General features: G+C 37.9%; 1 protein-coding gene across 2 annotated transcripts in view; it reads left to right on the top strand.

Annotated features, from left to right (window-relative positions):
- CCDC6 (coiled-coil domain containing 6) overlaps positions 1-24495 on the top strand; it is a 44857-nt gene extending 20362 nt beyond the window's left edge. The window contains exons 3-9 of one of the 2 annotated variants that reach the window (XM_042033309.1): positions 247-375; positions 4848-4951; positions 6657-6817; positions 9354-9510; positions 12695-12795; positions 16557-16681; positions 18996-24495. In XM_042033309.1, coding sequence (XP_041889243.1) covers positions 247-375; positions 4848-4951; positions 6657-6817; positions 9354-9510; positions 12695-12795; positions 16557-16681; positions 18996-19187 — 969 coding nt within the window. In that variant the 3' untranslated portion in view covers positions 19188-24495. Of the gene's footprint in view, positions 1-246; positions 376-4847; positions 4952-6656; positions 6818-9353; positions 9511-12694; positions 12796-16556; positions 16682-17031 lie in introns of both variants that reach the window. The other variant, XM_042033310.1, reaches the window with a different exon arrangement.
- The last annotated feature ends 214 nt before the right edge of the window (positions 24496-24709 follow it).

The following is a 24709-nucleotide window of genomic DNA, read 5'->3' as shown; positions in this document are numbered from 1 at the left end:
CTATTTTGATTTGACTTAATAATTAAAAATGTAATTTTATCTGCTTTGTAAATATGCAGCACAGTTTAATATGCTCCTTTTTGAAAGGGTGTTGGGTGGGTTGTACATTTTGAAGTCTTTTGAGAAGCATCAGTAGAGAATTTAACATGCATTAGGAATAAATGTGTAAATAAATGTATAAAAGGTGCCTAAGTTTATGCTTTTATTTGTGTGTTTAAAATATTTACATGTCTCCTAAATTTTTAGCTGCAACATGAGAAAGCTGAACTGGAGCAGCATTTAGAACAGGAACAGGAATTTCAAGTGAACAAACTGATGAAGAAGATTAAAAAACTGGAAAATGATACAATTTCAAAGCAGCTCACCCTGGAGCAGGTAACCTCCTTCATTTCACCATTGTGTGACTGAGAAAAAACCAAGTTCTTCTGTTGTATTAGATTTGACTTAATTTTTTAAGTATGTAAGCAACTGGGCAGTATTGAGGTTATAGAAAAGTCAGTTTGACTTTGAAAGCAATAGAAAAGTAACGTAACTTCTTATGAGAAACTTGGATTCGTTTTTTTTTTCATGGCCATTATAACTTTTAGTAGTCTTTCTGTTGGCCTTCATGTCTGCTGGACAGCGGTGACCTTTGCAAGTGCAACTACCAGTTTTGTATGATTCTCCTTTTTCTGTTGACGTGAAAAAATTAGTTAATGGCTATCTAAATGATCAAGTGAGTTCTCTTGATTCGCATGGTAACATTCTTCGTGGAGAGACCTAGGAAACAAATTGAAAAGTAAAAAGGTGGGAATACGTCGTTGCCAGCGAGTCCTTACCCAGCATGGAAATTAGCATGAGGTTGAAATAACTCTCTTAGCCACAAGGTGGTGGTGGCTGCCACTTAATCAAAATGCAAAGTAAGTTTAACATACTAAGCTGTTGTAGTCTTTGAAATGTTAGCATGAGCCGCAGCTGAAATCTTCATGATATTATTTTTGTCTCATTGTTCTGGACAGACAGACTTGTGAAATCATAAAATTTGAAACTTGTTGCTACATCTAAATGATGTCTTGTTCAAAAAGCTTAGATGTGCAAAGGTCTTTAGTATCTGGCTTTGAAAACTTTGTGAAGATGTTAAAATTTGGCTGGCAGGCTTGCTTAGAAATTCCATGTGTATTTATGTGTGATTCACCGAATGCCTTTGTTTTCTCTCACAGTAAGGTAGAGTAGATCTCAGGTTACTTTGGGCTTCAGCATGCTTTCCTCCCTCACACGAATTAAAAGTGCTGATTGTGCTAATTAACCAGCTGAAGCAGCAGCCTGGGGCAATGGGCAGGATATAGCAAGAAGCAACCAAAGTTGTAAGGAGAGCCACTTTGCCTTTATTGCACACTGAGGAATTAAGGAAGAGGGATTGCCATGATCTGCAGCACAACCTTCAGGACACCTGTTAAACAGGGCTTGGAAGGAGGACTCCAGCAATGCTTTGAGCTGGGCTGCATTGGGATCTGTCACTAATCAGTGAGCAGATAATTACAGCATATGCTCACTGAACTGTTGTTTTTAAAATAGAGAGCATGAATTATCTGTGCTTTGTGTTCTTTCTTTCTCCTTTGCTTTTTTTCATCTGAATTGCTTATGCCACAGGTGATCAGTAGGTAGCTGATTTATGGTAGTGGTGGTTGCATAGAATATTATTCCATAATAAAAAATTAAGTTGGATCTTAGGGTTCAAATGTGACCTGAAATAATTTCTTAAGTCAGCTTGAAGTCAGCAGAGCATTCTTCTCTGAAGGCAAATGGTGAAGAAATTTGCAGCATGTGACTATTTCATTAACTGCATGCCTCACTTAAAACGAGCAATAATGTTCTGTGTTACAGTTCAGTGGTTTGATAGGAAACAAATAGCTGTCAGTACTGCCCTACAGAGACCCAGTGTGTGTAGTCTTGCTGTTATTATTTTTAACTGCTTTCCTATTTCATACAGTATAGCGAGAAACTAGAATTGATGCAGTTAGGAGTTGAGAAATAACAACTAAACTGCTAATAATCATCTATGTCTGCTTTGAAAGGAGAAGAGATGTGTAAAATCTTCGGGAAAGATCTTGGAGAGCAGCAGAATTAAAGCTACAAAGGGCAAGGTGGAGATGAGAAGCAGAGAAGTAAAATGTAGGATAGTGGGTGTAGGCAGAGATCAGCATATTCAACTTTGATTGATTTGGAAGACCTCCATTTCAGGAGGGAACAGTTGTGCTTGTTAATAAGTTGGCAAGACAGTTGACAAAGCAGGGATACAGAAGTACACACACGATGGATATTTTAGCTGCATTTTGAAGTAAAGTAAGTGCACTTGTGAAAGAGTGAGAAGAAACACAAGTGGGTGGTGAGGAAGGTTAAAAGGAATTTTACTCTTCCTCTGAAGGGAAGGTTAAGGTCTGAAAAGCAAGCAATGCTTCCTTGTTTCCCTGTTTTAATGGTCTAAATTAAGTGATGATTGATTGGAATGTAACCATGAACCCATGCAGAGTGACACTAGTATTGACAAAGCTGCTGGCTTGGTCCTGAGCATAATCCCATCCTGTTTATTTTAGTTCAGAATATTACCACATTTCTAAAAAATTCACTGACTGGAGTACCTTTCAAAGTACACCTGAAACTACCTAGTACCAAACCAAATATACTAATTCTCCGAATTCACAGCTCTGAACAGGATGCTGCAGTTACTTCTGCTGTAGGTGCCATTCAAGGTGTTCTTCCTCCAATCTTTGAAATCCTGACAGTGGGAAAAACTGGCACGATGCTCATGACTAGGAAAGGAAGATCCAGTATGTTTCATATTGCTGAAAATGTGGAATTCTAGATCTGTTTCACAACCTGGTTTCTTTGGTGTTTTGTCAGAGCAGCTTCAGGGCACAACACAAGGGTTATTTGTCTATTGTTGCTGATGGTTTGGCTGTGCCATTGTGCATGCTCTTCTACATGCAGATTTATAATTAATGGACTCCACTGCCTTGGTGATGGTTGCTATAATACTAAATGTAATCTTAGATTTTTCAAATACAGATTTATAAATAATTTACTCTGTCTTTAAATTCCAGTGTGCTCTTCTTCCTACCATTAAAAGATAGGGATTTCTTTTCACCTGTATGTTCTTGTGGTTTTGTTTGTTGCTAGATCAAAACATAGTTGTAAAAAGACTAAGAGTGGGTGAGTCTAAGCCATGCTGCATTGAAATGATGCAAAAACCATTGCTGCAGAGGTCAGGACCTGCATTCACACTTTTTTCATCATGTGATTATCTAGCTAGCTGTGCAGTCTATCTTTGGTAGTGTTAGAAGCACAGTGTGCAGATTGCAAGGACATTTTCCGTAGTTTCTTCCCTCTAGATGTTCCCAGCCCCAGGCATTGGCCAGACTGGCTAAGGAGCCCTGAGGCAGAGTGCCCTGTGCTCCTGGGGCTGAGCCTTTTGCTTTCCTACCTCTACAGCTCCAGCCGTATGGGGAATGAAGTGTTGGTCAGGATCCAAATTCTCATCCTCGTGGGGAGGCTGAAGCATGTTGCTTCTGACTTCTCTTTAATTGAAATGTAAGTTCCCTGAGCTGTTAAGGTACATCTGGAAACTCAAACATGGAAAGATTTGCTAGACAGTGTTTCTCTTTCTAAGTATGTTCCCTATTACTCATCAACATATGTCTGCTTCTCATAGTAACTAATTCCTCTAACCTTTAAAGGAGAAAGTTGTACATTCATTAAACTTGCACTGGTAGCTGAATTGTGTAGGTTTATTTTTTTGGGGTTTCTCAGTATTAATTTGGTGGTTAGCACTAATAGTTTACAGATTTAGATGCTGCAACAGCCCTTCAGCAAGTGAAGTAGTAAATGGAAATAGTTTCATTCTGGTTTTGGTCTTTCCATTTTCTAATGTGAGATCATTTGCCCAGCAGAAAAGTGGTGTTAACGAAGGCTTGGCTGGGAAAAATGCTTCCATGCTATTTTCCACCTGTAAAGGTGTTGAACTGTTCCCAAATATTTCATTATTACCAACTTTTTGAGTTCAGCTACGTTGCTACTGAGTAAGATCAGCTGTGCCTCTTAAAATTCTCCTGTATTAATAATACTTACATTGTATTTCTACTTAAATGCTAATAATAGATTTCTTCATGTATGGGTCTACATTATATCTTTTATTAACTTTAGAGTAGAAGGTTCTACATTGTATCTTTTATTAACTCATAGTAGAATCAAGAATGTTTGTTCACACAGTAAGTGAACATGAAATGTCAAGCTTTTACTTTTATAAAGCCTTTGCTTTATAAAGACAGAATTACATTTGTTTTGCTAGTAATGATTGATAAAGTAACATTTAAGGCAGTTCACATAACTTTTTTTTTTACTATTTTTGTTATGTCCTTTATCTAACACAAGGCACACAAGGCAAAGATGGCTTCTCTTCCATTTCTGGATTATTTAACTATGATTATTCCGCTAAAAAAGTCTAAAATTATCCAAAAGAATTGTTGGTGTAGTGAACAGTAAATTCAGTTTGAATTTCATAGATTTATGGAATAAATGTCTTTGAATAGGTTTGTCACGTCATCAGTGCCTGCATGTCCTGGGTTCATGCTCCTCCTTATTGGCCAGAGACAAGTTCTGTGAGAAAAACTTGGGTTAAGGAGATAACAACTGTGCAACTACTGAATCTCTTGATTTTTCCAGTGCACTGTGCCTGAATTTTGTCTCTTCTTCCCCTTCTCCTTGCTCTTGTAGAGCATTATGTAAAATGGGGTTGTTGGAGTTTTCCTGATGCCAGTTTCCTTGCAAAAAATACAGGCCCATAATTTTTTCTAATTGTTTTTCCTCTCCAGTTAAGACGTGAGAAGATTGACCTTGAAAATACTTTGGAACAGGAGCAAGAAGCACTAGTGAATCGTCTCTGGAAGAGGATGGATAAGCTTGAAGCAGAAAAACGGTTTGTCTTGTTGCAGTGCACTCCTTACTGTGGGAGAGAGTTTTAATACCTCATGTTCTGGATTAAATATGTTCATCTCTGTCCCACAAGAGTTGTCTGATCTGTGAGAACCTGGAAGATGAAGCAGTTGTAAAGTTCCTTGTTTGCATGATGGCATATCATTGATTGCTTAAAGTGGATACAACTAACCAGTCTAAGAAATTACCTGGGAAAGCTTGAAGGAATTTACTGAATTATTTCAACTGCTGATAGCCTCTTTCTAAAGCTTCTTGTTTGCGGTCAGCTTTAGATTCATGGTGTTTTACTGTATTTATTATATGAGAAGCTCTTGGTTTTTCCCTGTCTCCTTAAAGAAAACTTCAGCTTTTTCACGGTGGTGTGCACTCATGTCATTGAGACTTCCCAATGCTTCTTTACTAGAAGTTAAGATAGTGACTCTTTATATTCCTGGAACAGCTACAATTTAAAATATATATGAAAGTAAACATCTCTTAAGTGTTATAATACAAAAACTCAGTTTGGGGAGGAAGTAGGAGAGAAAATGATTAATGATTATTAATACCTATTTTTTAATGTGTTTAAATATTGTTACATTAGTGTGACCCTCTGAATCTTGGCTGGGGCCTCAGAAAACACCTGAGCCTGAATGAACTTCAGGTTCTGTAGTTTTATTTTACAGAGCCCTGCTGTGTGGAGGGTGCTCTGAAGAGCTGCATGTGATATTCAGCAGTGGTAAATCCACAGCTGGATGAGCCTTTTGGTAGCATTTTTGTGTATCTTAGATTTAAAGCCTTCTTTAAGGCAAACCATTTCTGGTTTGATTTCTCTCAGTCTGTGCCCCTTCCTATGGGGAGCTGTGGTGGAGTCAGACCCTGCTTTAGTACACTTTGTATGGTACCCGTAAATACTATACCACACAAAAGGTTGTGCTTGCATGGTGCTGCCCCTGCTCTTCAGGGCAGAGTTGGATCTGGCCTATCAACATGTTCCTTTTAAAGTTTCATGCTTTCAGGCTGGAAAATCCTCCTATGTTACCTCCAAAAATCATCATTTAGAAACTATAATATCTACCATGTGCTTATTTCATAATAGGAGTTCATTAATCCTGAATTTACCATCAGTTATTTGAGGTGTTTGAAACCTTGATTATATGAAACACCTTAATACCTTTCTGTTTGGACATTAAGAAAAAAGAGGGGAGCCTATTTGACTGTCCTTCAGAAAATGTCTATGAAATTCTTTTGGTAGTGGTGAAATGCAGAAAAGCCTCTGTTTCAGCATTGACATACTTTACTCATCATCAATCTTCACTATGTGTCCTTTCTCTAAGAACATAAATGTAAAAACTCATTAAATGAATTTGCTTAGCAAAAATTTTGTGTAGTAAGTAGCGTTTGAGTACAAAACTGAGATAACTATTTATAGTCTAGAATTGGTTTTTCCAGAACCATATGTAGTAATATTTCAGAATGTCAGTGTCTGAATATGTTAGAAAATTCATCTGTACTAGGACAACAAATTTCACCTTTTTTATTTTGAGTTAGAGACTAAACATTATAACTTCTCCCAAATTTATCTGCCCCAAAACAGTAGTTAAAAAAAATTCTACATACCTGTCAGAATCCGTGCAGTGGCTTCCTGGGGGATATAAGAGGTTTTCATTTCGTTCGAATGGAAGGTAAAGTTTGCACTATTTCTCATATAGAATTTTGCAGGAGAAATTAGACCAGCCAGTATCTGCTCCACCGTCACCCAGAGACATATCAATGGAGATAGACTCTCCAGAAAATATGATGAGACATATCAGGTTTTTAAAGAATGAAGTGGAGAGGTTAAAGAAACAACTGAGAGCTGCACAGTTACAGCGTGAGTAAACAACTTGTTTCAAATCTTCTAAGGTTTGTGTAATGTAAGATTTTTATATGTACTTTCTTGAGTTTGAATTTAAGGTGGAAAAAAATGGGGCAAGTTTGGATGACAACATTTTCATAATTGCAGTGTTATTGCTTGTTGATGTATTTATACTGTAGTTTAGGGGGTTCTTTAGCTTTACTAAAAGGATGTCTGAAAGAATCAAAAAATAATCCTTGAATATTTTGTGCCAGAAAAAGATGTATCTATCTTTTTTTCAGAAACATAGCAGTATTTCAACATACTAATTTTTCAAAACATTTATATTTATAGCCTACTTTGTAGGAGTCATGTTGCAAATTGAGAATTACTCAAAAGAATTAGGAGCTAGCAAAATAAAGGTCAGCTGTATGTAAGAATTCCACTTGTTAATGATTGTGGCAACCTGAGGCAGCTGTTGCACAGTATAGCAGGAGTAATTTACTGTGTGCTTTCCTATGTAAGATGGCTTTGAAGCATGAAGAGCTGTGTAGAAGTCATCATGTTCCTGTTGTGCAGGGCTGGGGCCCCTTGCCCAGCAGTAGGACCTGCATTTTGCCCTGCCTTCCCTGGAAGAGACTGTGCACTGAGCACATGGGCTCAGCTGCCAGGAGGCTGCTGGCACCTTCCCGTGGACTTTGCAATGCCAGTCCTTCCTTCCTTCCTGCTGAATCTAAAATTCCTGTCTGCGAGTCAGCAGTTGTGCCTAGTTCTGAGTCAGTAGCATTGCACTGCAGCTGATAAGTGAGTAGATACCTCACCACATGGCCAGAGGAATTTGGGCAAATGCAGAACAGGCAGTATTATCCCCTGCTGGCCAGCCAGGCTAGCTGGAATATTTCAACCTCCATTTAAAGAAGGAGCTTGCTAGAAGCAGCAACCTTCCTTCAAGACGGAGATGATGGATCGAGAGTGCTCTTTTGCAGAGACCTTGTGCACAAGTTTGTAGGATTAATAATTTGTGGCTGTTAAAAGAAGATAAGGACAGCTAATCTTTGTACTTGAAAATTCTGCACTGCAGCGTTCACTTACTAAAGTTCAGAACAAGAGCAAGGCCTTAGACTTAGAGTAATCTTTGTGCAAATCCAGCCTAATTAATTTCATTTCAAGTATCTTCTATTTTTAAAGTGGGTTTTTTTTGAACTACTGTGGTTTAGAGTAAAAAAATGGAAAGCATATCAAGTCAAATTCTCATTGAAAAGAAGAGCTAGGTTTAAAAGAACTCTCTCCCTTTGTGAGCAGGTTAAACAGAACTGCAGTACAAATGGCAGAGCTTATAGGAGTGGTGTATGTGCCAGCCTGCAAGCAGAAGATGAAACTGAAATACAGTTTTCAGATTGGTGTTTGCAACACATGGCCATTAGAGAACCTCTAGTATTCTTAAGTATTTAATGAAATCTGCTTATGGAATTCTGATACTTGTATTACATTTTTTATTTCTGAAGCACTTCTAGGAACTGGTTGATATGATAATAGTGTAAAATAAGTGACACTGTTACATTTAAAAGTGATATTTCCACAGAAGAGAGATAAATCCCATGATGTTAATAGTTTGGGAACAGGTTTCTAAAACAGGAATATTCTTTTCCTTGAAGGTTGCTGCATAAAGGAGTGATGACAAAGCATGATGAATTGGTTTGGGTTTTCTTAATGTCAGGGATTCAATGTAAACTTGATCAAACATTACAAAATCTCGCAAAATACACTATGTGTGTCATAAATCTTCATCAGTATTCAATTTTATTTGAGTAATCTGTCACAAACCTTCATAACTTTTCATAATTTGACTTTATCACTTGAAATAATCCGTGATACCAGACCATTTAAGTGATGTTTGCTGAACTTGCTTAGAATTGACAACTCAAATTGCCCTTTGATGTCCAGAGTAAACCTCCTGTTGACTTTTAACATTAAAATTGAATACAATTTTAATACTAATATTTTTTAATTGGCACATGTTCTGCTGGACAGTTGCTATGATAAAATGTGTAATTGAAAGAGTGCTGTAGAATATATATGAGGTAGCAATTTTGATACAAGCTTGAGTTTGGCGTTTCAGAACTTGTGTTGTGCTTCTTCCTTTAAAATGAAAATACACCTGTAAAATAATTTCTTCTGTGTGTTGCAGGAAGATTTTGTAAATGTGGAATAGTATTTTAACGGAGCAGGAAACAGTATTTTTTCTTAATGGTTTTACTAATGCTTTCTTAATGAATTTTTTCTTTCTTTTCAAATTTATTTAAATAAGTACTTTTGCTCCATGGTGGGGGGTTTTTGTTTGTTTTTCTTGTATTTTATTTTCAAACTTGGTGTCAAGCAATAGTTTATTTTAGTAGCTACTGTTCTGAATTAGGCTTTGAACTAATGACTTAAAGGTGAAAATTTTCAGTGATCTATCCTGAGCATTTTCTACGCCTTCATCTTGAAGTGTTGGAGTAAACTTAGCCACAACATACTTGGCTGCCTGAGAAATTGGATTTTAATCAACATGTAACAAAATGATGAATTTCAGATTCAGAGAAGATGGCACAATATTTAGAAGAGGAGCGACATATGAGAGAAGAAAACTTGAGACTTCAAAGAAAATTACAGAGGGAAATGGAACGTAGGGAAGCTCTCTGCAGACAACTGTCAGAAAGTGAATCCAGCTTAGAAATGGACGATGAAAGGTTTGTATTCCTTTAGCCATCCAGATGTGTGGGACTTACTTATCAGTATTTGTACTACTTTTTGAATTTTTTTAGGATAATTATAGAAGCAATTTGCGTGTGGGTTTAATATACATATCAAATTTCAGCATAGTCCAGCAATTGTATCAAAGTTGTATAGAAATTGCATTAGTTTTAACAGTGAGGAAGAAAATACTTATATCTGAAGATTGTTTAGGGTTTTGGTAATATATATTGAAATAAATACAGCTGTGGAGTTGAGAATCAGGATAATTTGATCACAATACCTTTGTTTTGCCCCTAACTTGGTAACTGCAAGGAATTCTGTGAGGTAGGGACATCATCTTTACTTGGGGCTGATTTATGCTCTGCAGAAAGCAAAATATTTTCCGCCAAATACAAAGGGATACTGTGCAAAACCTTTGAGAGAGGAAGCATTTCCAGAGCTGTTGGGTTGTTCTTGATGTCCAAACCACAACATCCTTGATTTTTTTTTTTCTCCATTGCAAGCTGCTTTGCTTTCCCTGACCTTACAGATAGTCTTGTGTTTTTCATGGTTTTATATCATGCCTTTTAGTGTTTTCTCACATCATAGAAATATGACAGTGTTATATCTTGAAAGAGGATTTTAAGTACATTTTGAATAAAACCTTATTTCTTACCAAATGCTCATTATTTTGTTGTGTTGTTTTATATTATTTTGGATTTATGGTGGTCCTTTAGAATAACTAAAAAAGTTACCCTGTGCTGTGTATTCTTCTGATACTGAGAGATTTCTTCTTGGGTCGTCAATATATTTGTTATGAGATGTAATTTACCAGAAACAAAGTACCAGATATTTTGTGTCAAGGAGTACCCTTAAAGCTCAAAGTAGTGTGTTCATTTTAATGAAGCACTAAGACAACTTGACCTATATTGCATTAGCATCTGATATTAAGATGGAGCGAATGCTATATAAATTAAATTGATAGAAATACGGGATTCTGAGTTTGGAATTTTTTCTTATTAGGCTTATATTTTCTTCCACTATTTACAGTGTAATAGAAGTACAGTCAAAATCTAAAGCTGTGTGAATTACCAGTACGAATCTAAAATTGTAGAGTATCCTCATAATTTTTTATCACCCACTTGTAAGTAGTGGTAACCAGGAAATGCAGGAAAATTTGATTAACTATTCTGTACTTCTAAGAAATGGTCATGTTTGATTTTTTTGGTATACAAAGGCCTGACAGAATAACTCCAAATCAGGTATTTGCAGTGTAAGTAATACAAAGCAAAGTGAAGGATAAAGCAGGCATTAGTGGTTAGCCTGAGAAGACAAAATACTTTTGGAACTATCTGCAATAATGATTTTTAAATGTCAATTTTTGTCAGCTTACATCTTACTAAAAATAATGGTGGCGATGGATGAGATACCCATTTCTTTCAGTTGCATTCTGTTAGCTGATGATAATTGTTGTATGTAGCTGAGGGTAGGTGAAGATGCTTTCCTGAATGCAAAATACACAGCTCTCACAAAGCCTCTTTCTCCAGAGTAGCAGTAGCTTTGTCTTCTCAATCCTCCATCCTATTCTTCGGAGCAGCAGGGTAATACCTGAAAGCAGGACGCATGGTAATGGTGTGCTGCTGCTCCACATCACCTGAGCCAGGCAGTGGGATGCTCTATTTGTGTAGAATACAAGGGGATTAAATCACAGGGATGCTGCCTTGCTGGAACACACACACTGGTCTGCATTGGAAGCTACTGTGTGTTGCAGAGGTAGCTTAGTTCAGTTTCACTAACCTTGCCACTGATAGCTCTTTAAAAACTTGTATATTTATTTAAACCCTAGTTTTTCAGTTTAATTGTTAGTTTTCTGTTGTTCTCTATTGCAGCTACTTTTATTACCTGGTCCACCCAAATTCAAACCAGCTTTGGTATCATTACAGTGTACTGCCTGTGCTAGGGCATGTGGCTTGTTAATTCTGCATATCCTGGTTAAAAAGCAGCTAGATGCAGTATCCAAATATGTTTCAAATAGTTTATGAACAGACCTCAAAGTAGTGAGCTCCATCAAATAGGAGTAATTTTAATGCTGTTCCACGTTACTGGTTTTTTTCTATGATGGGGAATTAAATGCAGCTACTAAGAACTTGTGAGAACACAGTGGTAGAAGAGGAGACAAGTAAGAGTCAAAGGGCTATTAGGTAGCTAATTTTGCCTGCTGCTTTGCTGTGTCCAGTAAAGAGACACAGCTGAATCTAATAATATAAACCCACCTGCACTGATTTGCAGCCACATGGTGAGCAGGGGGGTGTCTAATCTAGAGAGTGACTGAAAAATCTAAGTGGAGAGTGCATGAGCAACTCAACCTGAGGCTGCCAGCCTAGTGCTGTGGGGAAAAAAACCCCATAAAATCTCTTTTGAGATAAAAACAGTAAGTGGCAAGTAGGAGCAGTTGTTGTTATTTTATCCTTTTATATAGCACTGGATATTTGTGAAGAAGCTTCACTACAGTCAGTGAATGAAGAACAAATAAATATCACTAAAATTATTACAGGTGGGGAAAAATGCTCTGCCTCAATTTCTGGTCTGTTCAGTTTATCATAGTCAAGAGTGGGAGGTGTCTTGCAACACAGCCTAAAAGTACCTTTAGTGAGACAGTCCTGGGTTGAAAGTGCCTCTTTAGTCCAGTGGCAAAAGACAGGATGAGCAAATACCTAAATGTTGAGACCAGAGGGGTTCAAGTAGGAAACAGGACATGTTTTTAATGCTATGGCTGATCAGCTGTTGGAACAAATTATTAGTACTTTAATGATTTCTTCCCCCTTTTTCAGGATTTCAGATTAGTGCTGAATGCCTTTCTGGAAGATACACTCCAGCCAGCCAAGTTATTGAGTTCAATGTAGAAATGATGTGTGAAGTGCAAGAATGTAGAATGGGTCAGATTGGATGACATGGTTTATATCTGACCTTAATATGTACTATTCGATAATATGCAACTCGTATGGTGTTAACTGCAAATGCCTAAGATAAGTCCAGCTGTTTTCATGGAAGGTTAAGCCAGTGTCAGCAATGACGAGAGTTCCTGTCATGGCTTCCTAATGTGATTCTTATGGGAATTGAAAAAATCACAGTGAAACATTTAAAACATGGCACATTTTAAAAGGTTTGATCTAATTATTCTTTGCCTTTTTTTGTTAGATATTTTAATGAGATGTCTGCACAAGGATTAAGACCTCGCACTGTGTCCAGTCCTATCCCTTATACACCCTCACCAAGTTCTAGCAGACCTATATCACCTGGTAAATATTTAACCCAGTTTCTAAAATTATTGTATGCATCACATAGTAACATGCCCTATAGTATATTTAGGTCAGTAGCCTTTCAAAGCTAGTTTGGAGAAAAAATCCTGCATCATAAATGCAAGAATAGTTTTGCCTTAGGTGTCTTCTAGTGCAGCATGTTCTTGGATGGTTACCAGATATTCAGTATTTCAGATCTGTGGACAGATATTGAAGATCAGTTAAGTAGCTGTCACTTGAAGTTTATTTCTTTTTTGCTCTCTTTTTCTCTCTTGCTGTCTTTTTTTTTCCCCTCTGTTCCCACACAAGTTGCACAACAGGACACATAATTTAAATGGATTTCTAGAGTTTGGGAAGAACTAGTTATGAGACTACTATTGTGCTCTGAGTCAAAACCTCTTAGAGAAGTGTTATCTTGAACATGTTGGAAAAAAGTCAATTTTCATTTTTCTTCAGTAGAGAAATGGCTTTTGTACTTCTACTGTTTTCTGTTATTAAACAATAACTACAAAATTAAGAATTTCTGTCTCACATACTTTGTATAACAGAGGCAAACAAAGCTTTTCTGAGTTTCTAATTACTGAATATATTTTAGGACAAAGCTTTTCTGAGTTTCTAATTACTGAATATATTTTAGGTCAGATGAAATGCATTTGTGTTACTAACACATTTATTGACTGAAATTTAAAATCCCTTAAAATTGCCCTTGGACATTCATTAGAAGTTGCTGGCAGTGGGTGTTTCATGGTGCTCACAAACACCTTGTACATAAAGAACTGAATGGAGCGTGCCTGGCTTTCCCACATCCACCTCTATCACCTGCCAGACAGATGAGATGTGCTCTGTGTTGACACAAGGTGGGAATGAGACATTTTATTACACAGGTCTGCTAGAACATATAAAATGTCTTTAGATCCTTTAATTTTCAAGGTTGACTGTGGTTTCTCAAAGGACTATAAATAGTTTTCACCCAGGTGTTGCACGTGTGAAAACCAGCTATGGCCGTAAGCCGTGTTCTGATGCTAGAGATGAGCAGTGTGACTATGAGTTTTCTGAAATGAGCCAAATGACTTGACTTTCAGTGTTTTGCAAGGCGTGTTACCAAGAAAATGATATATATTTTCTTTTCCCTTTCTTGTAACTGTGTGTACAGAAGTGTAGTCGGCCAACAGCTGCTCTGGAGTAAGGACTGGGCGTTGGTGGTTCTGTGTGTGCGGCCTTTATGACAGTACAGTATCCAACTGCAGGTTGGATCTGCAGTCACACGGGGTTATAACTACAGCTCTGTGTGGGACAAATTACCTGCTGACTTACAGGCTTGCAGCTTACATTCCTTAGCCATGCACCCTGTTTAGATGCTGATGTGTCAGTGCAGAACTGTGTCAATTTATTCCTCCACTGAGACTGAAGCGCATTTCTTGTTCCCTGTGGACTTTACTTCCCATCAATAGTCGATACAAGAGTGGTAATTTTATCCCACAGACAGGGGATGCTGAAAACACTGTGAAGCACAGCTGAAATGATAATTTCTAACAGAGTTCATGAGTTTGGAAATTCTGGTGTGGTAGATCTTCCAGGCTAGCTCGTCTGCAAAGGCAGCTGCATCAATCTCCTTTTCATCTGATTAATTAATACCAGTAGTTGGGAAGTTTCAGACTTCAGAAAAATAGAAGCAGCAGTTTGTTAGAGAGCTAATGAGATCAATAGGGAATTTTGTAGAGCTGTCTGGGATATATGGATGCAGTAATGGATGAAAACAAATAATTTTTGACAGTATTTTGTATCTAAAGTAGTACAGTAAGATGATGTCAAAAGTATCAGCACAGAATAATAAAACAGCTGTATGTTGCATCAGGTATTTGTATGACTTGGCATGTTTCATATGGGAAATTATGTCCCTTGATTTTGTGGAAACAGAATTGGTAACCAGTTAGAAATGCTATGGTTTCATATGGATAGCTGGTCAGGTTTAATGGATCAGATTTTTGCTTCTGAATCCCAGAGTCTTTTGTGCCTGCATGGCTTGGCATGCTACTTTTGAAGACTTTGAAGCTGAGATACTGCTGAGATTTTTAGCACCGTGCATGGAACTTTGAAGATAGTGTAATTACTGCTACTCCTAGACAGCTGGGGATTAGTTGTTCTAATTACCAGTTAGTCTTCAGTGTAGATAAACTGTTCTGTGCTTTGCAGCTAGGTTTGGGGCTGCAGAGATGAGCTACCCTGAATGTATGCACACTGCTCTGTTTTTGCTTATTTGGCTGCCAAGTAGACTTGCATTTGTCAAGCTTGTGGAGCTGGATTATCCCAAAGGAGTTCAAAATTGTCATGTTACAAAGGTGGCTCTGTTTTGCCCATTATTGCTAGGCTTTTACCTTTGACTGGCTGCCATGTCACTTCCCTGGACATTGACTTGTTTCTATCCTTGTGCTAGCTGACAAAAGTGCTTACATATAACACGTGTGCTCTACAGATAATTAGATTGTGTAGCCAAAAGGCAGATTAATTTTGTTGTTATTCTTGTAGTGGCAGGGATTCCAGTGGAGTAACTCGTAATTTGCACCAGACATACACTGAGGCTGTAACAGAACCAAACAGAACTGAAAGAAGCAAGGGGAGTCTGTATGACTTCATTAGTGATCTGAGGCTTGGTCTGTTTTCTCCCCAAGATCTCGTCTCATCTCTTTTAGGCAGAGACACAGATGTGTGTAGTCAGGGGTGATGCTGGGTGTTGGTGCAGGGACACTGTTCTGTATTGGTTTAGTGTTGAAGTGTGAAAACTGTTAAATCCAGTGTGGTGTCATAAAAGTTTAATATGCCTTCAGAAGTGTTTTTCAGTCATTATTCTCCAAAGCAGTTGCTTGAGTCTAATTGTAAACAGCTGAGAAAAGTCCTGTCTCCTTCCTTATGATATTTTTGTCAGAAAGCAGAAAGAAGCAAAAGGTTTTGGAAAATGTGCTCTTTTGAGAAACTTGAAATGTTCAATACACTTTAAGGTCTGAACTTGAAGCATTTGGCAGTTGCTGTTTCAGTTTACCTTGGTTAAATAGAGCTATATGGGAACTCTGCATTTTTATAATTGAGTTCTTACAGGAAGGGAATATTTAGATGAAAGAATTAGATATTTGCAGTTTTGAATAATAGGCTTTCCTTAATGTAGATAAAACAAGTTGTAATTTTGAATGTTATTTGCTAGCCTAGTCCAGTTAGTAACATTTCCTTCCCAGCGTGTTTTAATTTCCCATCCCCAAAGGTCTTTAAAATGCTGAGGCTGAAAAGGAGGAACCCTCAGTGCAGATCTGGTATGCCTTGGAGGAGCCACCTACATCCAGTTTTTTTGTGGAACCTCGTTGTGGCCCAGTGCTAGATGGCTTCTCCAGGCACAACCTCTTTGCTTCTTCAGACTATATGTAGTTCAGGGAGCCATTTCCTCTCTGGAGAAGTGGAAGGCTGAATAGAAATACTTACAAACTAGAACTAAGCTACCGTGGGAGCCTCAGACCATTTATCTTAAGTGAAAAGTTATGTTTAACACTGTGTAATGTATGTTTGAAATGTATGGTAGTATGCTACAGGAAAAGAAAATAAATTTGCATCACACTTCTCAGTACAATTAGTATTTTCTAGATGTCTAACCTGCAGCATTTACCAGTTTTTAGACTATCACTGATTCAGAACCAAAAAATCTAAAAAAACCCCACACACTTCAGTTTCTAATACCAAATGAGAATGTTGATGTTGCCTTGTTTTACCAATTTTAGGTCTGTCATATGCAAGTCACACAGTTGGTTTCACACCACCAACTTCATTGACTAGAGCTGGAATGTCTTACTACAATTCCCCAGGCCTTCATGTGCAACATATGGGACCATCCCATGGTATTACAGTAAGTATTTAAAATAGTAAATACTTGTTACCAATATAGTTTGTTTTTTGGAAGTTATGATTGGTTTTCCTTAAGCTTTTTTACAAAACATTTTTGTAAATGTTTGTTTTTGTCTCCTTACTCCAAGACATCTATTGCTGCTTTCTTCAACCCTGATTTTCCTCTTCACCCCTCAGAAACTGATTCTTTTTGGAGAACCTTGTTTTCTGCAAAAGAATAGGATGTATTATCATCTTAAGGACAGTAATAGGTATCATCTTATGGATCAGCAGGCAGGGTGTGAAAAGTGATGTTCTAAGCTACTAAGCCTATCCCAGGAAGTAAAAACATTGCTTTCATTTTTCTCCTAGTCTCCACCATCTGACGGATGAGTCATCTGAGGTTGCTTCAAGCTCAGGTTTTCTTCAGGATGACACACAATGCTACCATCATGTCACTGTAACAGGCAGTTAACTCTTATTTTCTATTCTCATTGGCAAAGAAGAAAGTTAATATAAACATTTGTTAGGGCAATTTCTCATATCTTTCAACTGAATTTATTTCCTTTTTACCTGCGATGTTTGATGCATTTCCGCTTCATCGTGTTTCTTCTAAATATTTGTGGAGTTTATTGAGCAAACAGAGCTTAAATATTAACCATTTGGCAAAATACCTTATGGTTGTTGTATCAAGACCATTTTGATTTTTCTTGGCAGGTATGGTAGTATGTAAATATTCTTCAAGGTTTCCGCTTACATTTGTCATTCTCAGATGTAAAAGAGTATTTTGATAGAATTTTTAGTCCAATGGTAAAATATAGCTGCTTCTGGTTTAGGTGAGTGTGCAATGGTAATTGTTACAATCTCCCTGAGGAAAGGTGGGTGGGGACACTATAATGGTAGGTAGAACAGAAAGGAAGCTGGAGCTCAGCAGGAAAGTAGAATTCTGGTCGGGGTTCAGCCTGTGGCTGTGTGTCACATGAGTTAGTCACAGGAAGATCTTTATGCTTCTGGAAAACATGGAAACTAATTTTATAAATGAGTTTTTCAAGGAACTTGCTCTGTTCGGTCCCTGTGAAATACTACTCTTTCTGCAACTGTAAATGAATTGAGTCATCATGAAAAAGCTCATCTTCACGACAAAATACTGATTGTTCAGAGAAAGGTGTCGACCAGCAGCTCTTGGCTTTGTCTCAATGCTGATACCAGGTCCCCTTATATTATTAGATGCATGCAAATGCAATAAATGATATTAAGTGTTTCAGAGGCATCAGTCAGTTGTCAAGAATCCCTTGGATTTTGCATAGAACTTGAATCTATTGTACATAGTTGTTCAGAAAAATAGATACAATATATTTGATTTACTAAACTGCAGTTTCATTCTTGACTCTTCATTTTTCATCTCCGTTACAGAATAAATTTGACTTTACCTTTAGTACATTTGGTATAGAACTGTAATCATGCTTTTTCCCAGAGCTGACCACCTGTGGTTGATAAGTAATTATGGGTGGGTGGTTTGTCTTGCCATGAGGTTCTTGATTAATGCTAATTGGATTGGTAAGTAATAAGCGTTTTTATTTCAAAAGTGCAGAAGTTAGTGTTGTGCAGTATAATTTATATTTTTGCATTGTTAACATTAAAGGTCATCCTTCCCCTCCTGCCCCCCAATTTGTAAAGATAAAGTGGGGTTTAAATCTTTCTGTTTAAATGTACCACTTGTTGAAAATCTGTGGTTTCTGTTCAGGGGGTCTCTCTAGCAAATGCTTCATGCCTGCAGCTTAAAGGGTTGTAATATTTTTTTGTTCTCCAAAGAGCAACTTGTATTATGCTTTGGTTTTGCTCCAGTGTGTGGGCTAGAGCTTCTGGGTGGAGTCTGATGTTCAAAACATTCCCACCCACGCTCAGGTACCACATACTTGAACCTCATGTGCCAGCAGCATGAAGTTAAAGGTTCATCAGCACCTACTGGTTAGGCAGGCACAGCTGGGAGGTGCTGTGCCTGCAGCATCTCATTTCTTTTTAGGTTGCTGGTCATCATGGGTAAACATATCTGCAGGACGTCTTGTGCTCATTTCCTGCAAGCTAACAGGAAGGAATGCATGTTCTCTTTGATGTCAAGAGTACTTCCCCTTTCCTTTGCTACTCCATTTCAGAGGAACATTTATTTTATGTAGAAGTTGTATTGTGACTCCTGCAATGTTTTGAAATTTCTTTTTCCCACATAATTGTTCAGACTTTTTTGTGTGATTTTTTTTTGTCCTTTGCCAAGATTAGAGGACTTTCACCTAACATTGTTGAGGAGTGTGTTAAACATAATTTCAATATTTGTTCTGCAGAGGCCTTCACCACGAAGAAGTAACAGCCCCGACAAATTTAAACGTCCCACTCCTCCTCCTTCTCCAAACACGCAGACCCCCGTGCAGCCACCTCCGCCACCACCTCCACCTCCTGTGCAACCTCCGGGCCAACCCGCAGCGTCGCAGGCAGCCAATTTTCAACATTCAGTGCATCCCTCCTCTCAGCCTTAGTGCATGTGCTCAGCAGTCTCTATGTCAGAAGTGGACTCATAACACGGAGCAGTTTACTAAAAGCCAAAGGCTTACTTGGCATATTTGGATTTGACTTATTTGCACTGAGGTTATATAGGCTTCACTGTTAATTGTGTTGTAAACGTTTGTATAAAATGCAGCCAGTGTTGTGGGTCTACAACACTAACTTAACAAAGTTTTCCATCAGTGTTTACTTGAACTACATGTATGTCCATTCTCTGGCTGGAACATTTGCTACTCTGTTTGGTAATACGGCATTATGTCGTTTTGCTTGGCTCCAAAGCTTCATTTTCCTGGCTTTTAGGTTTGTAAAATTAAAGGGATACCTTTTTATATTTTTTCATGACAATTTGCAGAAAATGAAAGGCACGATGGGCTACATCATAAATTCTGAAATATTATGTTGTTTACCAAGCTTATGGAAAATCAGCACTATGTTTCAGTCATTTAAAATATCAGCTTCTAGTGCAAAAGTGAGTCAGACACCCTAATCAGTGCCCAAGACACCAACTCTATGGTATTACATAGCAAATAAGATTAATTCACAGAGGACACATCCATATTTCTCCTGTTTAGAAGCACCTCAAATGTATGGTACAGTCAGGACTTTACACTGAGGGAACTGGCTTATTGGAGTCTGTGGAATGTACAATTCGTGGCCCTTAAGATTTGATGATGTCACTTGACATTTCTGTTAACCTGTAAGCTGCCCATACCGTGTGCCCTGTCACAGTGACTGTTGGGAAGTGTGGTCCTGCCCACAGGTTACTGAGAGCTGATTCAAGTGTGTGCTCTTGGATTTTTTTGCTGCAGAAGGCAATGTGATTGTAGAGAACAACTGATGATAATTTCTTTCTTGTTAAAATATATTCATTGTGATTCCCCTGAAGCAAAGTTTGAACAGGTATTTTAAATGTTCAAAAGTCTGTTAGAAAATGAGATGAGCATAGAGGAGTATATTGGCGTAACAGCCAAAACTTTGTATTGCTTGGTAGAAACAGAGTACAAGAAAGTAGCACAACATGGCACTAATGAATGCTTATTTAGCAGCCTAAGCCGGTACAATGTATAAAGAAATGTATTCTGAATACATTCTTTCCATTCATTTAGTACAAATAAATTGGTTTCACTTTGCAGTGGAACAAAGTGTCACTTCTTGATATTGACATCTTACTCGGTTACATTTTTCCTGAGGTTTATATATTATTGATAATTTTAAATGGTTTACCTCATATATATGGATATGTGGGCCATGGAAAATGACAAGAGAATGTTTATTTTATGAGAATATGTATCTGGCTATAATCAGAGCAGAACATGAGTAATTTATCTTTTGTTTACAAAAGTTTGTTTGACATGCCTAATGCTTTATTAAGGACATTTTTAAGAAGGAAGTACAGCATTCTGGTAGTATACTAACACTTGTACATATATTGTCATTTTTGCCGCTCACCTATTCAGTCAGAATTGCAAACTGAAAATCTTTATGAAAATAGTGCTCTAAATCAAAGTTGTAAGTTAAAATAATGTTGTAAAATGTTCTGCTTAAGGCAAAATTAGAATTTCTTCACTGTAGTTATGTAGTTTCAGCTCTGAGAGAATTTAGAGAAATGCATATATAGTCTATTACACTTCTTAAACCAATATGGGATCAAGTGCATTATCAAATTACATTAATTATGGTAGTGACTCTCTAGTCAAGTGATTCTCAAGATTGTGGCAGACCTAAAATTTGACCGGTGCTTCCATTTGAAAATAATTGACCATAGCAGATGCTCAGCTTTCCGTAGAGGAAACTCCGCTGTGAGCATTATAATTAAACAGAGCTCCTGAATCAGTGATAGGATTGTGTGGGAGAAAGTGACAGGTAGTCCGAGGTGGGACTAAGGTCAAGACAGGATCAGCTCAGTTTGATGCTTGTCCTTTTGTAAACATAAGACGAAGAAAAAAATATATTCTTTATTAAGCAGGATTCCAGCTCAAGTATCCCAGAATTTGAAATTGTGCCCTCTTTTCTGAAGTGCTTTGAGATCCTTGGATGTACGGCTCTACAGAGGGCAATCTCATGGTGGTGGTAGCACAAACGTGAGTGGAAAGGGAAGAGCCTTTGACAGTGTTTTAAGATCTCAAAATGAAAAATTGCCTAGAATAATTTACATTTGAAGCATATTCCAAAACTGAATTTGCGTAACCCAAGTTCAGCTGCTGTTATAAAGTGTCTTAGAGAACTCTCCTTACTGTTCCAGTGGGACTGTTACCAGAAGAAAGTAAAGAACTGACAAATGTATACTAAACCTTGAAAGTGTAACAAGGCGCTAAGTTGGCCTTACCGAACTGAGAACGTTGAACAAACGTTTGCTTGCAATCAGAAGTGTTAAACTCTATTTGTAGACTTTTTGAATAAGATGAGAAATTGTGCACAACCATCTCCTAATAAATGTAAATGAATTTTCAGTTTTCCTTGTGAATGATAGTCATGAATTATGATTCTGCAGCTGTGATTTTATCAGATCTATAGACTGGAGAAACTCACTTGACAGTGAGGTCCAGCTCACTATGAGGGCTTAAGTGCTTTGTTTCTCTCAGAAGCACCTGGGTGGGTTTCTGTCATCCTTTTCATCACTAATGCCTCTCAGTTGCACACTGCATTGTCACTAGTTGTGTAGGGCCACAGAAGCAATTTTTAGCTGTGTGTGGAGCATTTTGTGAGCGTACCCCTTTACAGCTAAAGATTAAAAAAAGAAAAAAAATCTACCTTTTAGCTGTTTCACCAGTGCTTTCCTCTCTGACAATCAAGCAGCTTTCTTTTTGTATTTTCTCTCAAGGGATCTGGCTTGGACACTGGAATGCAGCTGATACTCTGTAGAACATTAAGAGTTTACTTTAGCCACGATTTGTTCCACGGAAGTTCTTTGGAGGAAGATGTGGGACTGTTTGGAGATAGTCTTGCAGCCAAAAGCCAGATAAGACTCTTTTAATTTCATGTACTCTTCTGAGAGCATATTCCCAAGGGCAGAAAGTACATCAAGAGTTCTTCCAGAAAGTGTTAGTGCTTTTCTGTTGGCAATCACTGTACTGGAGCTGAGCAGAACAGGATTCCTTTTCTGTTAAAATGTTTTCATTTAGGAATCCAGCTGCCTGGGTGGAATCCCTATGCACTTCAGCTGAATGAAAAATGCAGTCTTGGAAGCAATGAAAATGAGAGAATGCTTCCCGGGATCTGTGCGAGTTGCACCTCTGACAGGAGAGTATATGGACTCTGTATATTTTGTTAAATAAATGGAAACTGATCATGGAGACAAATAAAAGCCTTGAGTAGTTTGTCAGTCAAAGAAACACAGTCTCTCATCCTCAGTATCGATTTTTGCTTACTAAGAGGATGCAGCCAGGGACCTTGATTAAATTTTACACTGTTTTTTCTGATCCTAATGCTTAGTTTTACAAGCAGTACAAGTTCTAATGCTGTTCAACTCTTTCTGATGTTTCCTTTTTTTTCAGTCATGGCAGTCTATTTCTTTTTGATCCTTGGGAGTCTACAGAGCATGGACTATGCAGAGCATATTTCTCCAGTTCAAGCCATCTCATAAGAAACCAGAAGGTTTATGCGTGTAAGCTATAAAACTATAATACATGCATATGTTACAACAACCTCCTTGAGAGGAAAGATCTCTTGTCTTGAAGAGAGGGTAAACAGAGCCCCTAAATACCAAATGGACTATATCCATAGAGACAATCTGGTTTCCTCAGTTCCCTGAGAAGCTGAATTCCTCTCCCAGGGTTTTGGTTTTTTATTTGGATTAAGGTTCTTAAAATTTTAGATTATTTAGAATTCCACATCTCACTATAATAAGTACTCAGGATCCTTCATGTTCCTTTTGGGTTACAACCATTAGTCCCAGTACAAGCAGAGGTTGAGTCAATGCCACTTGTAGACAGGAGGAAGTCACTGAATATGCCAGACCGTGGCCTTTACGATGCAGTTAAAGTGGGAGTGTGTGCTCATATAATGATTTATTTTTCTAAGCAGCTGGTTTGGGATTAGAGGTGTATCCTGAAGAGGAGATAAACTGTGGAGTTTGGTGCTGATTACAGACAGCTGCTGCTACTTTAGGGAGACGAGTGCTTGTGCCTGTTCCACTAGTTGGGCTCCAAAGAAAAGTACTACCTCATCTTTCAGTTGGGATAATGTGGCCACAGGGTCAGCAGAAATGTTGTAGCTGTGTTAGGTTTCGTTCTGCATGTAGTACCTGGGTGGGAGCCTTTCCTCGCTGGAGTGGGGCTCCAGGGATTATAAAGCTTTTGTAGAGGAGGAGTGAAGAGTTAGGACAGATGGCTGAGGGTTGAGTTTGTGAAAATTGTATCCCTGTAGTAAATTGCTGCTCAGAGTGCTCCTTGCCTAGGCCCGGGGATTGCCTGTACTAAAACTATTTTTGGGAGGCCTTTTTTTTGGTGTGATTTCCTTTGAAAAAATGCTGTGTTGCAGTTCTTTAAGTTCATGGCATTGGTATCTAATTAAAATACAACAACAACAAAAAACCACAAAAAGCATTTCCCCTTTCCACAGAGATATTGGAAGTAGTCTTCTATGTGCAAAGGTGGGTTTTCTCATGATAAAACTTAATGCTGTATCTATAAACTGAGATGTTTTATTCTAGTGGTAAAACCTAAGCTGTCCAAGGCACTTTAGTTTGTGATTGCTGACTTTTGTTTTGGCAGGTGTTTCAGATGAAATCTAAGCCTCCTGTGGAGGAAGAAAAAAATCACCTGACAGCTGTAGACTGTTCCTTTCCTGCAGAAATACAGCAATTTCCTCAAATGCAAGTGGAACAAGCATCCTTGAGCTTTTCTGAAACTTATATTTAATTTCAGTACCTTGGTGATTGCTCTTGTATATTTAGAGAATCGATGAAGCCTCATTATAGGTTGGTTGGGTGTCTAGCTGGTTGTTCCTATGTTTTTCTGATCCTAGGGAAGGAAGCCTGTTTGAATTTGGATCAAACAGTGGCCAGAGTGCAGATTTGTTGAGCATGAATCCAGGTGGTGACTTTAAGAGCGTTACACTGTGTTGGTGTGGATCAGAGCTTATTGTAGGAACCTCAGATATAAAGAATTTTTTTTCTTTAGCAGGTTACATTTTATTCCTGTACTAGCTGTATTATTGCTTTTTTGTATATCTCAAGGTGTTTACATATATTTGTAATTGTTACAATGTGTCTGTAATCAAGCTCATCTGTGCCTTCATGCAGACTTCCAATAAACACTTGATTTTTTTTTGTATTTACTCGTATGGAAGACTACTGGGTGGATGTATATTTCCTTCTCTCTGTTAGCCTGTCATCACTGGGAAAAAGAGGAAGAAAAATGAGAACTGGGGGTCAGAGAAAGATACGTGTTTGTTTTTGCTGTCTTTGATTCTAGTTGAGCCATTCCTGTTTCAATGTCTGAGTGTGTAACCTGGGGAATAACCTGTTCACATAATAAAGTTTGCATAGGAGGTGCTC

The sequence above is a fragment of the Corvus kubaryi genome, unplaced genomic scaffold (assembly GCF_017639235.1).
Source record: "Corvus kubaryi isolate FWS band 111438036 unplaced genomic scaffold, C.kubaryi_AGA036_p1.0 37357, whole genome shotgun sequence".
Classification (NCBI taxonomy): domain Eukaryota; kingdom Metazoa; phylum Chordata; class Aves; order Passeriformes; family Corvidae; genus Corvus; species Corvus kubaryi.
The sequence above is the reverse complement of the archived record's forward strand: the minus strand, read 5'-3'. Positions and strand labels throughout refer to the sequence as shown.